This window comes from Symphodus melops (assembly GCF_947650265.1).
Source record: "Symphodus melops genome assembly, chromosome: 13".
NCBI lineage: Eukaryota > Metazoa > Chordata > Actinopteri > Labriformes > Labridae > Symphodus > Symphodus melops.
In genome coordinates, this window is record NC_136703.1 from 20,579,871 (window position 1) to 20,597,596 (window position 17,726).

At 43.6% G+C, this 17,726-nt stretch overlaps 1 protein-coding gene across 2 annotated transcripts; it reads left to right on the forward strand.

Moving 5' to 3' along the window:
• The first annotated feature begins 584 nt into the window (after positions 1-584).
• Positions 585-17,662, forward strand: bltp3a (bridge-like lipid transfer protein family member 3A). Of its 2 annotated transcripts, none has more exons than XM_079359673.1 (21): positions 585-858; positions 3,112-3,274; positions 4,347-4,385; positions 4,492-4,583; positions 4,713-4,902; positions 5,260-5,400; positions 5,515-5,685; positions 5,847-6,027; positions 6,185-6,271; positions 7,183-7,347; positions 8,450-8,595; positions 9,675-9,816; positions 10,639-10,832; positions 10,962-12,172; positions 12,254-12,438; positions 12,531-12,658; positions 12,782-12,932; positions 13,086-13,351; positions 14,304-14,412; positions 14,599-14,669; positions 14,912-17,662. In XM_079359673.1, the coding sequence occupies exons 1-21, from the start codon at positions 815-817 to the stop codon at positions 15,026-15,028; spliced, it is 3,993 nt and encodes a 1,330-aa protein (XP_079215799.1). In that variant the 5' UTR covers positions 585-814; the 3' UTR covers positions 15,029-17,662. The 2 variants fall into 2 exon arrangements, with proteins under 2 accessions (XP_079215799.1, XP_079215798.1); XM_079359672.1 differs by lacking the exon at positions 585-858 and adding an exon at positions 1,935-2,899.
• The last annotated feature ends 64 nt before the right edge of the window (positions 17,663-17,726 follow it).

Here is a 17,726-nt window from a genome sequence, read left to right on the forward strand (position 1 = left end):
TATTCAAAACAAATAAGATTGGCTTTGCAAATACAGTTGGTACTAATCTACAGCGTAAGGTCATTGATGTCATGTTAGGCCTTTATTTAGAATCAAAAGGGTTACCTGTTAATTTCAATTACATAATTAAACTCCTCATCACTCTTGGAAAATGTCACATCCCAAATCATGCTTCCATTGTTTTATTCAATTCAATTAAAAAAAACAACAACAACTACTTTATTTGTCCCCGGGGGACAATTCATAATTATTGTTGAAGAGAACTGCATTTCTGCTTGAGCTCTTGAAACAGACTACATTTTATATGGAAATTGTTATAACTATTTAATGATTGGCGACGTCTCTGGTGTAAATGATTATTTTTTAGCATATGTATTTCCACTGGTGATTGATTGATTTATTCAGGCCTATATAAGTAACACACTCCACACTGTTATTAACTAATTATGTCATTTTAATGTAACATCACACATTTTATTATAGGTGGTATTTTCCGCATATTCAGACATCAAGCTATCCCCAGAACGTCCAGTAGATGGCGTCTTTGTGTCGTGGAAGCTGAACTGTTTAAATCTAAACTGTGTGTGTGTGTGTGTGTGTGTGTGTGTGTGAGAGAGAGACTGAAAGAGGGTCAGCGGCTGTTCCGTTGTTAGCGACATAGCATTTAGCCTGTGCTGTGCCAGCGGCGGCTAAACATGCTCCCATCTAGCGTTATTTACCATATAGAGGTACATGGAAGCTAGTATTTATTTATTTATTTATTTCAGTGAGGGTGAAAAGGACAGCTAGTGTCAGGATACAAACACTAGCAGAGATGGCCGGGATTATTAAAAAACAAATTTTGAAACATTTGTCAAGGTAAGTGCCTTTAATAGGTCTGTGTTAGCGGATTAGCTCAGCTGGATGGTGTGTTTTAAAAACATTGCAGCCTTTAAAGCAGAACAGTATTTGTCTTGTGTGTTTGAGCTACATTGATTTACACAGAGGTGAAACCATCCTTTAGCTTCAACGCTAACGTGTTTGAACAGGACGACAGGAGACCTGACAGTGAACGCATCACACCTCCTAAACCCCAACAAATAACATTAATACCAACACTGTTAACTTCATGTGGTGAATGCAGATGTGTGGTTAAAACGGATATGTGTGACGGACGGATATAGTTTTTTAAAAGCTCATGCATTTGGATCCAGAGGGCCGTTGTTTTTCAACGTTGTTGAAAAAAGGCAAAATATCTCATCTTTTAGACTACCTGAGTTGATATCTGGACTATCTTCTGTTTTTGCAGCTCAAGCACAGTGTCATCCACTATGAAGACAAAATCAACTTTTCTTCTATATACTATTTATTTAGGTTTGACAGCCTGTACTCTGGTGAAGACTTGGCTTGTTCAGGTTTATTAACCAACTTCTTTATTTTTTTTAACATAACTTAAAACATGAAAACCGGATTTGTTTTGTCTTCGGCTTGCAAATTTTCTCCACATGAAAAAACATTGGATTCCAGTCACCTTCAGCATCCTCTCCAGAGCCGGCTGCAGCATTTCCTCTTTCGTCGATCTTTTTCCTCAATATGTGATGCTGCTGCTCAGTCACACACACACGCGCGCGCGCGCACACACGCAGAGTCTGACATTTGTTTTCCTCTTTTTTTATGTTTTGGTTTCAGAATAATCAGCATTTCTGTAGCTGTCAGTTTGTCACCGCTGAGAGATACTTGGGTTGAAGTGAAATGTTCAAAAGGCCTTTTTGTATTCTCATCCCAGCTGTAGTGTCCAAAGTAGAAGAAAGTGGACACATACTTGGTGAACAGACATGCAGGGATAAACATGCAAATAACGTTGTAGGTCATGCATATTCTTTAGATAGAAATGGGCCTATCAGTCCAATCATCTCTTCAGTTATTTCTCATTTTATTATTCTCTTGACTGTCTGATTTGGTTTGGAATAAGCTATATAACAAACCAGGTCAACAGTTGCCATGCCACCCTGTTAAAAAGTAAATTATTGTGAGTGAACATGTGTTGGTACACCTAACTGAATGAAAAACCAAAAATCTACACATAGTGCACTCCTTCAACCAGAGCCTGTATAAAGATGGGTATTTACAGTCTCGGGTTCCAACTCACCACGGATTCATTTAGCGTTGATTTTATAGTTTAATTGTGAACCCAAACATTTATGTTTTCAGGACAGCGTGCTCAATGGCTTCTTTCTCGGTGCTGATTAGCTGTGAAAAGAGAATGAAGTGAATGTCTATTCACTCTCTAACCGATGCTAATCTCACTAATTATGCTGCTTTTAGAAATGTCAACAGCACAGTTTTGATCAGATGTCGTAATAATGATGGACGATCATTGGAAAAGAGAAAAGGCTCTTCCATTTAAAAAAAAACTCTTGGAGCTGTTTAGTATTTCCAAACGTGAACTAACTCTATATTTACTCATACAAGAACTTTTAATGGTTGTCATTGGTGCTTATGTGACATCTTAGCAAAAGCAGTTTCCCTAAATGTTGCCAACAATATGACAAAAAAGTGTTGCAGTTATTTGATGCTCAGTGTCTGAAGGAAGCTTTGAAGCTGTGACTGGATTTACAGGCTAATCAGTTTCAGCATGCTAGTAGAAATAGAAATGGTATGTTTTGACCAAATGGGCCACGTTTACATGTCGTCGTGTATTTAACATGACGTGAGACACGCTCTGTGGCTCGCCATCATTCGTTTGAGTCTGCTGCCTTTTCAGCACCTCTCTTGGTTAAAGTCTGTTGTGGGCATTTAGTCATGTGACGTGTGTGTGTGAAATGAAAATACTTAACAAATTGATGTGCTCTTACGTTGGCTATATTTAGCCCATGTGGGATTGCTGCCTCGTTGTGGTTACAGCGGCAGCCTCACTGAGGTGAGTTAAGATCCTCGGAAGAGACGTGTGTGTCGAGGAGGGAAGCTGCCTTGCCCCTGTTTCCTTCGATGACTCACTCAGCCGCACGACTCCTCGTCCAGGCTGCACCATTCAAAGATGTTCATGTTTCGGTTCCCAGATCATCAGTGACGTACTCGACTCGTACTGTTCACCGTGTAACTTCCTTGTGTGCACTTTGTGTTATCATCCAGGTTCACGAAGAATCTCTCCCCGGACAAGATCAATCTGAGCACGCTGAAGGGGGAAGGGCAGCTCTCCAACCTCGAGCTTGATGAAGAAGTTCTGCAGAACATGCTCGACCTGCCCACCTGGTTGGCTGTCACACGGGTCTACTGCAACAGAGCCGCCATCAGGGTGTGTTACTGACTTGTCAAACCTGATAGTGTAGCTGGTCTGACAGTTGAGGCGGTGTCCCCTTTTTCTGAATAGAATATAAAAAATAAACCTGGTAGATATTCACTCTAGTCATATCCAAAACAACAAACACAAGTTAAGTTGTTGGATGCGTTGTTTTTCCAAGGCACGGCGTCCTAGATGAAATGAGAAGTGGCACTAACAAAGAGCTGAGCCGCGCTAGAGGCTCCACGGAGGACGTTTTGGATCCTTCAGACCGGCACTGGTGGTTGATAATAGAGAAGCAAGCAGTGATTCAGAGGGACACAAAGGGCCAGAGGGCAGAGTGATCCTGAGATAGAGTGGCTGCTGTGCACTCAGCTGTCAGGGTGGCTGCTTTGTGTTCCCGGATCATCTCACGTTACGACATGTTTTGGAAAATTTGCATCACTTGAAATGCATTTATAATATTTTTTTCATCTATCTATTATCTTTATTTACCTTTTATTTATATATAAAGGTTCATCGCTTTATATACATATTTTGAAATGTTGTTGAGGGGAAAAGGAACCTGGTCAAATAGTGCAGGACAGCGTTGCATATGAACTGCTTTTATTCATGACAGTCATGAATGTGATGTTCTCTTTTAAACTACCGGTATATCTCGGTCCTGAGGTTTGTGGTAGTGGCCAGCAGCTGCTTTCTTTGTGCTATTCACATTTCCATTTTCAAAAATACCCCAAAATTTCTTTAAAAAAAAAAAAAAGAAGCTGTGACTGAGGCCAAAGTTACCCGTCAACACAACATGCTCTTTGCAGTTAGCTCCCTGAGATGGCAGCAGTACTTTAGTGCACTTCTGTTTCAGTATAAGCAGAGGTGACTTTATCAATGGTGTGTGTTTAATTGAGCACGGCCCCAAGTAGTTTAGATGGAAATCTCAAACTGACACAAGCAGACATATCAGATTTCATAGAAATGTGATGATCCACTTGTATGAGCTTTACTGTGCCCTTTGGCCCAGTAAGTGCTAAACAGTGCAGAGACAAGTGTTTGTGACTGACCTCATGGACCTCCCTGTCCTTTTCTTTTTTAGATCCAATGGACAAAGTTGAAAACAAGTCCCATCTGCCTGGTATGAATTGGGTTTTTTTTGGTGTCATGAGTAAACGTTACCATAACAATGGGCAAAAATAAAAGGAGAAGTAACCTGAGTGTTGATGTGTCCTCTTTTTGTGCAGTTCTTGGACAAGGTCGAGGTAGAAATGAGGACATGTGAGGAGCCCCGCCCACCTAATGGCCCCTCCCCTATAGCTATAACCGAAGGCCAGAGGTAAGCCTGCAGGAATATGAAGTGATCTCAACATGTCAAGTGTTAAATAATCAGCTACAGTACATTCCATGTCGTATGTGTGTGTGGTGACCGCTGCCTTTTCCTCCCGTTTGCGTCGCGTGTTCACAGCGAGTACGGCTTTGCCGAGAAGGTGGTGGAGGGCATGTCCGTTCGGATCAACTCCATCACCATCAAGGTGCAGTCCCGTGCCTTCCATGCCTCTTTTGAGCTCTGGCAGCTACAAGGAAACAGCCTCAACCCCAAGTGGCAGCGCAGCGACCTCCGCTACACCCGCGTCACAGACCCAAAGAAAGGAGAGGTACAGAGCTGCACGCTTTAGTCACGCTCCAGCTGGAGGTTTGAAACGAGCAAAAAAAACAAAACACGATTTTACCTCAGCTGTGGCCGGCGGTTAATAAATCAAATCATCCGTCTGTTTCGTTGTGTCTTAGCTGCAGAGACTATATTAGGATGGAGAGCTTCTCTTGTAATCTGCTTATAAGGAATTCTATTATGTTTTCTTTCTCTCTTAGGCCGGATACTTTGCCATTTAAAAAAAAAAAAAAAAAAAAAACCTTCCTGCACTAGCTCCAATCATGACGTGCATTTCAGAATATGCTGTGTCTTAATGCTGCTCTCCCAATGATTTATTTAAGGTGTTGATTGTTTTCCTAAGGTGTTGACATTCAAAGAAATCAACTGGCAGAGTCTACGGATCGAGGCCGACGCTATTGAGAGTGACGACCAAGACCTGGGCAGCACCCCGCTACGTCTCATCACCAATCAGGGTCGCATTCGTATCGCCCTGAAGCGCAGAGTAAGGCTTTGCTGCTACCACTTTTTATCCATTCTGTCATGGAACAGCTTATGAATCCCAAATGTGTGTAAATTGCAAAAGCGACAAGTTCAAGACTTTATTGTTGTCTTCCAGCTAAAGGACTGCAACGTGCTGGCGTCTAAACTGCTTTTCATTCTGGACGACCTGTTGTGGGTGCTGACAGACTCTCAGCTCAAAGCCATTATCCATTACTCCAAATCCCTCAGTGAGGCCATGGAGAAGTCCGCCCAGCAAAGGAAGAGCCGGACTGCTGAATCCCTACAGGTGCTGATCTAAACATCTGAAGAATCACTGCAAAGGAGAATGATCACATTTGTTCACAGACCTTATAAGTACTCAATATGTTTAGACGACATGAGAAACATTGTTACTTCAGAATATATTCATATATATATATTTGACTGATACCTCTTTTGTGTTTACAGACTGCACCTCCATCACCTGGCCTCCACAACATCTGGGCCGACCCCCCACCTGCTCCGACTGGCCCCCCCAACACCACCAGTCAATACTTTGATCTTTATGACGTCAAAGAGTCTTCCTACCACACCTTCATATCCCGCTTAGACCTGCACATATGCAATGACAGTTCTTCAATGGATGAAGGTCAGTTGGATAGAAAGTCCACTGTGTTTTCGAATAACTCAAGTCGAGCTACGCTTCATAACTTCTGGGTGAATGTAAGACGTGGTGATGAAGGGAATCCCGTGCATCGGGTGACGGGCAGAACTCCGTCCTCGACTAATCTTGTGACGTTTCTTAGATGAGTCTCCTCCACCGGGCCTTCAAGGTGCCATGCAGCTTACGTTCAAGAAGCTGGGTTTCGACTACTATCCCATCCACAGGCCTGGTGAGTGTGAAGACGGGCTTTCTCTCTGTCTTTTCTTTCTTTATATGGTCTTTTTTTATTGAAAGATAGTAACAAAAAAAATCGCTTTTACTGTATAGGGAAATACTTTGTCTTTTCTTTCCTGACTTTTTTTTTTTTTTAAAGACAATGACTGCAGTTTACCCACAGGCTCTTTCATGCTCCCAATGTGTGTAACTTCTGCAGGACTCCCTTGAAACAAGAGATTTTTAACCTCAGTGGGACTTTTCCTGGATGAATAAAGGTTAAATAAAAAAATGTAACCAGAGCTGTACTGTATCCAGGCCTAGCTGTTAGGAGGATTAGTATTCATGCAGACTAATGGTGTTGGGAGAGTGTGGAATTCCAGCAGTGGAGACTGTAGAGCAGCAGAGCCTCTGGAGCTTATTATGGTCAATTAAACAAAGATAGAAAAGACAGAGTTCAATAAAACAAGAAGGCGACATTCAAAAGGATAGTTTGTAACATTAATCTAATCAGATTAACACGATACAACTTTACTGTAAACTCCCAATTTTTTAGAGCAATGTCACCGATCATTGCGAGCGCTTACACGCATGACTGTCATGTTTGAAATGTGGCCAGATTTGTTGACACAGGGAAGGAGTTTGTTTGCAGTTCATCCATACGGAAACACAATCGCAGCATGCTCGAGACATTTCATGCTGAACAAATGTGAGCAGGTTCATGCACACGGACTCGAGCTGGACAACCAGGCCTCTGAATGAAGTCTGTATCGAACCATGACCTGTGTGTGTGTGTGTGTGTGTGTGTGTGTGTGCGTGCAAGGCTGCACAGTTTCCATCAGACTTTTTTTTCTTCACAGGAAATGACTTTAAAGCCTTGATTGGATTCTAAATCATATCTGCCCTTTCGCCACTTTTCTGTCACAGCTGACGGATGTCGACACTGGGAGCGCCACTGTGGAGCCATGGAGGCTCAGCTGCAGTGGGCCGCCAAGCTGCTAGAGGGGTACCAGAAGAGAGCAGAGGTTTCTGGGTTCCCTGGGCCGCATAGTGAGGGGTCCCACTCAAACAGTAACTCCTCTGCAAGTGCAGGTAGGGGGCTATAACCTTTAAAAAAAAACAAAAAAAAAACATTTGGCTAAATGTCTTGGGTGAAAAAAGGGAAAAAAGTAATGATAAAGTTTAAGACTCGAAGTGGACATCTGAGCATCATGAGAATGAGCTCGTCAGGCGTCGTCTTCGAGGAATATGGTCAATTATATAAAATCTGAGACCTTCCTTTTGTGTGTCCCCTCCCCCCTTCTCAAAAGGCTTTCCATAACATTCTGGTGTGAATCTGAGCCCATTCAGACAAAAGAGCATTTGTGAGGTCAGGCTCTAATGTTGTACAATAAGACCCGGTTTGCAATCAATTAGCCTTCACATTCCTTTTTAGAGGTCCTCAATGGGATTGGGGTCAGTCTGCACACCAACTCAACAAACTATTTCTCAATGGAGCGCCCGCTTTGTGTACAGGGGCACAGTCAAGGCTGACAATCAAAGGCCTGACAAAAAAAACAAAAAACTGTTGCAATAAACTGAAAGGGATTGCATCGTATCCCGTCACATGAGGGAGACCCATCGCTTCCCCCGACTCAAGGAGAGATTGATCTTACCTTTCCACTTCTTCAGTGGCGCGTGGCCGTACACTTCACACCACCCGAGCCTCACGCTGTGACGAGAGGCACCGGACACCCCCCCCCCCCCCCCCCCCCCCCTTTTTATGAAGCGAACCTTTTTAAACTTTACAGTGAGGGATGCCTTTTATATGCAGCGATCTTAAGCATTCCTTCGCCCTCCTTTTTGAGAGTCTTCGCGCTTTAACACCTTGCGGTTGAGCTGCAGTTATTTCAAGCTGCTTCCACTTCACAATGACAGCCCTTAAGTTTGCTTTGGGTCAGCTAAAGTAGGACAGAAACACAACTCACAGGCGGCACCCTGTGAGCGTTTAGTCTCTGTAGAGTTTATTGCCATGTGCTGGATTCCAAATAACGTGTTGGCAAGGGATTTAACGGAAGGAGCTAAAAGACAATAATTAGTAGGGATATGACTTTTTATCAATACAGGCTACCATATCATAAATTAATATCAGATTCTTTTTTTGAGTCTTTTCTGCCTGGGACTGATTGTTTCCTCTTCCATGTACTCACTGCAGATCTACAGTCCAGTCTCAAGTCGAGCCCCCCAAACACAGAGGGGGGGTCCAGAAGGAGCTCTGTGGCAGCCCCTTCTGGGCCTCCCCTGAAGAGGCTGCGATCCTGCTGCGTGGTGGTCAGGATGGACGACGTGAACATCCACCAGGCAAGTCTGAGTCGTTACCTGTTCTGATTGAGCTTCGTGAGCCACAGAGGCTTCACGTCGATAAAGGAGCTGAGAGACGGAGAGGAATCGGGGGCAGATACTCTCACGGGGCTGGAAGTTACTCTGCTGAATCCCGTCTTGATCTGTGAGGAAGCAAAATGTTCATATGAAAGTCAAATGAATGGAGCCTGTCGACATATCAGAACAGAACGGTTGATGGGGGATCATTGAACGTGGACAGTTTCAAAAACCAAGCCTGGTTCATTACTGACCACGAGCAGTGTCAGGATGGAGCCACGGTGAAAAAGATCGTGTGCATCAGCTCCTCGTCTAAACACTCGCTTCACAATCAGCAAGCACGCCTTGTGTGTCATCGTGTCATGTGCTGCAGGGTGCAAAGCACTGAAGGTTTGTCAGATAAGAAGCCCTGCAGACATGTGGCTGTCAGGCCTCACAGAGGACACAGGAGTCTCTCTCAAACAACAATCTGACTCTCTGATATGTTTGATCAGATGCTGATTTCTTACAGTTATACGACGCTGTGTGAATATTTAGCATGAACAAACAGCCTGTTAATAAGTCCTGACATTTGAAGCAAGTTGATTCCTTGTTGGTAAAACACATCATCACAAAAACTATGCAATCCTCTACGTTTATGCCACTTTATGTTAATGCTCTTTAGCCATTCTATCTGAGGCTGAGGAACCCTCCACCTGGACGTTTTACCCTCTCAGGCTGCTTCTGCTATTTCACTTTGGACTTTTCTCACTTTGCTTCACAAGACAATAGAAAAGTTCCAAAGTTATTTTAGTTTCAAGACACTTTTAGTTCCCCATATGAAGAATCACCCTGGGGGAATTCTCAACATGTTTGGGTCTCCACCTTCAGTTCATGAATAGAAGCCACTTATTTTCACACTTACGGCTTATGCACAACATACCGTCATTCAAAAACCAAAAAACCCCTAAAAGAATAAAATCGTACGTTTCTTTCATCATGTCTAGAAGCACAAATAAGGTTAATCCATTTATTTATTGATATCTGTGCCACAGCTGTAACATCTGCACCTCAACTTTCAGGTGTCGACAAGAGGCCGTCAAAACAAGAAGACCCAGTCTTTGTTGTCCTGTAACCGTAAATCTCTGCGTTTGCCCGACAACGTACCAGCAGTTTATCTGCAGCTAACAGACTACTACTTTCCTGACAACCCCAGTGTACCAGGTATCCTACACCAACGCATCACTGTTTGAAGTTTAGTTGTGTCGTCTGCTTTACTCACATATAAGACGTGTACTTCGTAACAGCAACATTTATAAAGTTGGAAACTTTCCATGGGAATTAACAGGAATTTATGGAACTAAACTGGAGTAAACTGGGAATTTACAACATTAACGGTTGGCCCTTAACAGGGAACTTAAATGTTGTTTTGCATAATCTTGATTTAAACAACCAGATTTGATTCACTTGAATGCTCATCTTCAATGACATGAACAGGTGAATTCTCAAACCCTGGACCACACTTTAAACCCAGAGCACCAGACTATTGAAGCCATATATTTTAACCCGTATACTACAGAAAGGGAAGGACGTTTGGATGATATTATGGGGTAATATGTTTATAAAATGTGATGTAAATCTGTTGAAATGTTTTTGTAATTGATTTAATTTTGCATGGATGTCTGCTCAGGACAAAACAACATGTTCATAGTTATGCATGGACATGATACAGTGTGATGAAATTACCCTCAATTTCCAGTTAATTCCCATTTGAAAGTTTCCGATTTGGAATAATTCCTAAAATTCCCCGAGCTTAGTTTTCCATGGAAAGTTTCTGGAAATTTGCTGGAAACTTTGAACCCTTTGCAACCCTACTTATCCTACAGCTATACAAACCCCTGTGTATGTCCTTCATATTTCACAGTTGTTGACATTTAGTGGGAAAAAAAAGTTTTTGTTAATCAAATTGGTGAAATATTTGATTCCATAGAAAGGTGTCATGTCAAGTGAAAATCATGCATTTCTTTACTCCATACCTTCCTCCAGTACCTACAACAAACCTGTATGGCCAGCTGAATGGCCTCCAGCTGTGTGTAGATCCAGCCAGTGTGCTGTGGATCAATCTGTTCTCCAGAGGTCTGCTGCACACGCTGGACCAGGTCAAAGCTTTCTACCATCTGCAAGATAGCAGCAAGGCTGAGGAGCATGTAGACATCTGCATGGATGCAACTCAGCTCAAGGTAAACAATTTTTTTTTCTCATGTTGGAAATATTTGTAATGTTCTGTTTTTATTTTTATTTTCTCCCTCAGTTTCACAAATGGATGTGTATTGCTTTTTATGTGTGACCACTTTTGTTTCTTTCTGCAGCTCGTAATCCCCTTGGATTCCTCCATATTGGACCATCCAGAGCGTCCACAGTCCCTCTCTGTAACCGTGCCCCAGATGGCTCTCAGCAACACTCCTCACTGCCCTAATGGCTCCAGAACTGATCTCAACAGCACCTTTAACAAGTTCGCCAGCTGCCCTTTCTTCCAGACGACACCCCCCTGCCCTTACCCAAGAGACCGGAGTGCCTTCCACCCTGTCCCGTCCATCTTCCTCCAGCTCTCTCAAGAGACGGAGCCCTTACCTCTGGACATAAAGAGGCTGCGGTCCCAGGATGTCTGGTCTCTCAGTCTGTCCCGTGTGACCTTGGGTTTTGATGGAGCTCGGCGATTCCCCAAAGGCAAAACCCAACCTTTTATTGAACCCTTTGCCATGTCTGTTTGGATCTGTCAGCCCTCTGCCTTCGGAAATAATTCACCGTCTTCCTCCACCAGTCCCAGCAGGGACCATGATGCTTCCTCGGAGCAGGAAGACGCTTCCCTCGCCTCATTCCACTTTTTGGCCCACACCGTCGCTCCAGTGAAGATGTGGCTCAACCATTACCAGTATGTGGCCCTGCTGAGGATGAGGGACACCATGGCTCGGCTCGGCGCCGAGCTGGGCAGGGATCTACGAGATGTTAAGCAGGCTCACGGACAGAAGACGAAACCCTCCACAGTTTGTCTCGCCCTCCTGGTGGACTCTGCTGAATTGGGTCTCCTGTTGCCAGCAGTGTGCTCGGAGCCCGAAGGAGAGGTAGCCCACACCCCAGAGACGGACAGCCCGAGCATTACGGACTCCGACATGTCTCCCACTCATCAGTCTGAAGGTGTCCCCGAGGAAAATGGGTTGGAAAGCGCAGTCTCCATCAATACTGCCAATGAGAATACGTATCAGGACGAACAAGGCGGGCTGGTGGAGGAGGCATGTGAGGCAGTGGAGGACGGGTTGGATGGTTTGGCGAGACAGGAAGACACCCCTGTCCTCTCACCTGCGCTGTCACCCGGACGCTCTCCAGTCCTCTCCCGTGAACCGTCCACCTTCAGCCTGGAGGGCGAGCTGTCCAGCGCCATTAACGTCACCAAGGATGCGACCAAAGATGCCATAAGTGCCTCGCTGGATCTGACCAAAGGGGCGTTTTCAATTACGAAAGATGCCTTTAGCATGCTGAGTCGTGGCTCAGGGATGAGCAAGTTGTTCAGTCCGCAGGCAAAGTAAGTTGCTCGCGCTTTTGTAGGTGTCGAACTCCATGCTTTACTCGCTGCTTCTTAACAACTCTGTGTGCGTTTTTATAGGGAACAGGTCCAGCGTTCAGAAGAGTCATCCCCCTCTCTGACTGCCAGCCCACGCCACAAGTCCATGAAGCAGTCGCCGTCCCAGCATTCCTTCGATAGTGCGATCATGGATGGCAGTCTGCCGGACGAGAATCTCTCGGTGCATAGCGATTTCAGCGAGAACTTTGTGGTTCTTATAGACTCAGGTGCTCAAAAAAAAAAAAAACTACAAAGTCGCTGATGAAATTGCTCCTTTACCCCAGGTGACACCTACTTTAAGTACGTCTTGTGTTTCCAGAGTCCATAGGTCCCACCAACACTGCTGTGGGAAGTCTGGGCAGCCCGATTACAGGGACAGAGAGACGTTCATCAGCTGAACTGAGCAGCTCTTTTTCCCAAAGTACTGAAGATGTGTCTCAGGATATGGTGAGAACTGTGCTCCTGTGATTGGCTGTAACGGATTTGTTCAACTTAAAACTGACCTTAACTTCTCAATTCAAAATCGATATGCCAGTGGTTTAAACGGGACATTACTGTGATTTGTTGCAGTCCTCAGTGTTGGTGCTGATCCTGAGTGGAACCGCCTGTACCATGGAGGTAAAGGGAGAAGACCAAGTGGTGGCTGTGGAGACAAATAATCTGACCCCTGTGCAGATGGGAAACATCAGGGTAGCAGACCTGCATGCTGGACTTGTACAAGGTATGCCTTTGTGTAGTTTTTAAAAACCTAATAAAGGAAAATCGCAGGTTGTGAGGGTTTGCATTGTTGACAGCACACACCAGTCCCAGTATGGAGAGTACGACGGAACCTGTCCCAGCAGGCTGACAAATTAACCTCTTTTTGTCCCTGCAGCGTCAAGTAGATCCTTCCAGACGCAGAGCGGCCAGGGCGTCAGAGGCAGTCCGGCACTGTGCATGCGGTCAGAGATGGGTCCTTCTGCCGCCCGCCACTCGGCTCTGGCCGAGTCTTTGGGCTTCCTGGATGTCAGAGTGCAGGACTTCCAGGCAGAGCTGTTAGCCTCCACCGTGTCAAACATCGGCCCTTTCCTCGAAGATGAGTTCAGCGTTGACGGTCAGCCAATGCAGTTACACTTGAGCAATATCACCATCACTATTAAGGTGGGTTGTTGATACTGGCATACTATTTTCAAGTAGTTGATTAAATTATACTAAAACATGATTATATCTGATATATCAGCATATTTTCCTCATACACAAAAGAAAATTAAAGGGGACATTTCAAAAATCCACTTCTACATTTTTTTTTGAACATTTATTTGGGTAACCTGAGTGGCTATAGACCCACAACATTTGAAATAAATCCATCCAGTCATTTGTTTGTGGTCTGCATAAGTCTTACAACACATGCTCCGTTTCAAATTTACTCAGCTTGTGAAATCACAGGTTGGATTCTGGTAAGAATATAGTCTCCCCTCTTCTGGTAGCTCCACCCATGTACTCCACCTCCAGCCAAGAGCAAAACGTTTGTGCAGGTCTGCCATTTTTACAGAGGAGTGATGTCTACTGGGAAAACTGGCGGGGCGGGGGGGGGGGGGGGGGGGGGGTCATTACATTTAAAGAGACACACACACCAAAACAGAGCGTTCTGAGAGCTGGCTTCTACAGGGTCACAAACCTCCTCTGGTGCTTGATTCATGTTATATTTTGACCTCAGCACAGATGTTTCGTGTAGAGCACAGGGGGACTGTTTGAAAAGGTGAAAAAGAGGGCTAATATGTCCTCTTTAACAATCTACTCTGCTATGTTCTGTGGAAATAATAGCCCTTTTGAGACAAAGTGCTGTAACTAAGTTCAGCCGCCATCACCTCTTTGTGCATTTACCCCCCCATTACTCCTCTGCGACACTCAGAAAAGCCATTGAGGCGTAAATATCGCTGCTTGAAGCGGTGGTCTGCGCAGAGCTACTGAAAGGTTAATCCTGCTGTAATAAACTGAGCTGACCTGCTTTATTGACTGCAATCCTGGAGAGTAAAAGGACATCAACAGCAGTGGTGTCGATTTAGTGTTAATTCATGTGCTTCACTGTCACGATCTCTTCGGTTTCTTTTAGGACGATAGCCCCAAAATCTACCCCACAGCCCCTCAACCCGTCCCGGCCTCATTCGTCGTAGATAAGCTGCTCCTGGAGCGCGGCGAAGACGGCATGATGAGGCTCAAAGGTGAGAAAGACGACTGCCTAATTTTTTGACTTGAGGTTTTGTGCACCAGATTTGAAATGTTGTGCTGATCAGTCGCACAGATGACTTTCGCTATGAGCAGGATCACGACGTGTAAAAACCAGCTCGCAACATCTGCTGTAACTTAAAAGCAGAAGAGAAAGTGATCTCTACCATTTGAACCCCCAGCTGGTGTGCCGGTGTCTGGAGCAGACGACCTGGGTTTCTACAGTTTCTACATGGGTCAACAGCAGAGAGAGGTAGGGGAGATCTTGAAACCTCAGCTTCTTCACGTTTAAAGCTTGAACTGGTGTTTAAATCTATCTCCTCTGTGTGTGTCTTAAGTACAGCTGAAATTCACGGCTCCTGTTACTGGTCACAGGATTTTGTGATGGAGTTCTGATTACACCTGTTGCCGTCTTTCTGAATCTGATATCTGCTTTACTTACCAGCCAAAAAAACTGTCGCTGCAGCTAACCAATCCGTTAATGTGCCGTTCCAGATAAAAGCCCTGGAGTCGGAGCTCTCTGAAGCCAAGTCGGCTCTCACCCAGGCCCTCAGTGACAAAGAACTCCTACTGCTGGAAGTCAGGAAGTATGACCCCACGTTTACTCTCTGAGAGTTTTGGGTTCCTCTCATCGGACTTCCAGTGAGGGGACGTCAGCAGGACTCCTTCACAGTATGTCCGGACAGGGGACAGTGTTTGAGAAGAAGATGAGTCTTGAGTTGCAGCTTTGGATCCCCTATAACGCTCATACTAAAAAGGGGAACCTCGAGAAAGAACTCATAGATAAATTCACGGTACGACTTTTTATCTTGCAGTCTAGATAGTCCTCACTTTAGTACTTACACACCAATTACTCTCGTTACTTTTTTCCCTCCAAATCAGTGTGACCAGTGAAGTTATTGTGTGGTTTCGAGTGTTTTGTCACACAGCATGCAAGGGGTAAAAATCATCAAGCTTTAACTCTCTCCACTTCAGTATTTGTTTTATAGATATTTTTTTAAGTCAAACACATATCAAAACCTTCTCTTCATATTTACTGACACTGCCAGACAGATACTAGACCACCGTCACTCTCAAGCATGCTTTGTGAACAGTGCTAATTTAAGTCTAGCACAAATAGACTTCGTTATACTGACTGCTTCTGTCGGTTGTGTGTTCCTTTTTCATTTTAAAGTATTATAAAATAACAATGTCAGCTGTTACATGTTGAAAATATGTTGTAAACTGTAGGGAAACAAAACAACAACAACAACAAAAACAAAAACGTTGCACTTTTTGAAACAAAAAGAAAGTGGCCTATCAAGCTCAATGTTCCACCTCAGATTGCTTCGTCAGCACGGAGGAACGGTCACACACACTTTTATCAAGTTCTCACCTTTCTCAGAAAGCGGGTTGAATCCATTCCCAGTGTTGGTTTTTTTTTTTATTTACTTTGAGTTGTGAAATGTCCGCCATGCTGCTTTTGTGCTGTGAAAACAATGTGCACTGTGGTTGAAACGTTCACGCCGGGTGACGCGCCTTTCCATTTCTCCCTCAGCTGGGGAGAACAGATTGAGCGGCTTAGAACTGGGTTATTCAGTTCTCACTCTCAGCTGTTTGGTTTCGAGAAGTTTGGAAGGATTAAACCAGCTACCACAGTTCTAAAACTTGATCTCCTTAAGACTTGTTTGTTAGCTTGTGAGGAAACGAGTCCGACTGCTAGCGTTACGTTGCCTGTGCACATTTATGAAGCACTCATGAACTAAAAGTTTATTCTGGATATTGTTTTACTTGTTTGTAATAATTATAGTTTATAATTTATTGTTTTTTTATTGCTACACGATGTTTTTAAAGCCATACCAATCAAAGAAAATGTCATTTGAAAGACTGTGGTACTCATGTTTGCACACACAGACTTGGCGTGTGGTCTTGTGAATGACCAAACTCACTACAAACACTTTCACTGTTTTTGTGTTTATTCCTGATTCGCTGCAGCTCCTCGCTACCAGGCCAGTTAGCGGATGAATATACCTGTAAAGCTCTATTCCCCATGCATACATTTGTTATGTGCATGGGATTAAACAATGATGGATTTGTTCATCACAAAGACTGTAACAGTATAACGTTCATTTTATGAACACTGTCTTGAAAAATGTGTCTCTATGAGCGACATTTTATGCACAACAGTTCTATTGTTCAATCAGTGGCTTAGCATTCTGCCTTCAGAGGTATTCTTATCCATCTTAGTGGCAAAGCTCTTAACAACTTACTTTCACTTGCATTTCTTTGTCCCGCTTGGTGCGTGGGAGACCCCTGGTGGCGGTGATTTGTCATTACACTCCCCATTCCATGCATCGTTTTTTATATTTTCTTCCTTCTGTCAAGGAAATGTCTTTTTTTTTTTTTATTATTATTCTTTTTAAACACTGGTTGCCTTGAAAGTTATGAATGAAAGATTTGCATTCTTAAAGAGGAATGTAAAATAGTCAAGCAATAGAGAGAGAGAGAGCCTTGGTTTAACCAAAAATATTTCAAGAATGGTAACACTACTAATTTTTTTTATGTAGGACTCCTCCATTTTTAAGTTGAAAGGTATAAAAGAAAAGAAAATCTACTTGACTCTCACTGTTCAGCTGCATGTGGATTCAATACATCGTCACTCCATCAGTGTAATAATGCAGAGATACTGCCTTTTAGCCTCACTATTACTTCTACGTGTGATCTCAGTTTTTGATGTCGGTATTTTGCATGGCCTTAGTAGGAAAAAAAAAAAAGATAGACTTACAATACATAATTTTGAACTTCCCATGCTTGATACAACATGTAGCTGTGAGAGATTGTCCTTTTTTTATTCAGTCAGATCTCAGTGTTAAGTAGCATCCATGTTGTGCAGACAAACTGGACAGAGAATCAATAAAGGCTCACTAGAAGTGTTTTCTCTTTACTTAAGAATGACCTGGAAAATCCGACGCATGTTCTGAAGTGATGTTGTAGAGTTTCTGCCTCGTGAATGACTTGCACTTGTGTGAACTATTCACTGGTTATTGCACTTGTTTTCACTTCAAGGATTGCAGAAGAGTCCTTGTGAAATCTTCCTCAGTGACACAAATGTTGGACAGTATTTTGTCAGCCGTGTGGTGTTATGTTGGATTTTGTAACATCTTTATCACTTCATTGAGACTAATAGAAAACTGGTTCTGTGAACCAAAGCTAGTATGTGTAAACTAATGTAAAGGTGAAATAATAAATGATAAACTGCTCAACACATTTTCAATTGTGCTCTAGTTTAATGAGAAAATACGTGTTCTTGTCTTTTTACAGTCCATACAGT

What these genes read in the sequence shown, in the direction of transcription:
- bltp3a (XM_079359672.1), top strand. Translation starts at nt 2,853, where the DNA reads ATGTGGGATTGCTGCCTCGTTGTGGTTACAGCGGCAGCCTCACTGAG. An exon ending in CAGTTCTTCAATGGATGAAG is followed by an intron (nt 6,028 to 6,184) that starts GTCAGTTGGATA and finishes GACGTTTCTTAG; the next exon opens with ATGAGTCTCCTCCACCGGGC. An exon ending in TGACAACCCCAGTGTACCAG is followed by an intron (nt 9,817 to 10,638) that starts GTATCCTACACC and finishes ACCTTCCTCCAG; the next exon opens with TACCTACAACAAACCTGTAT.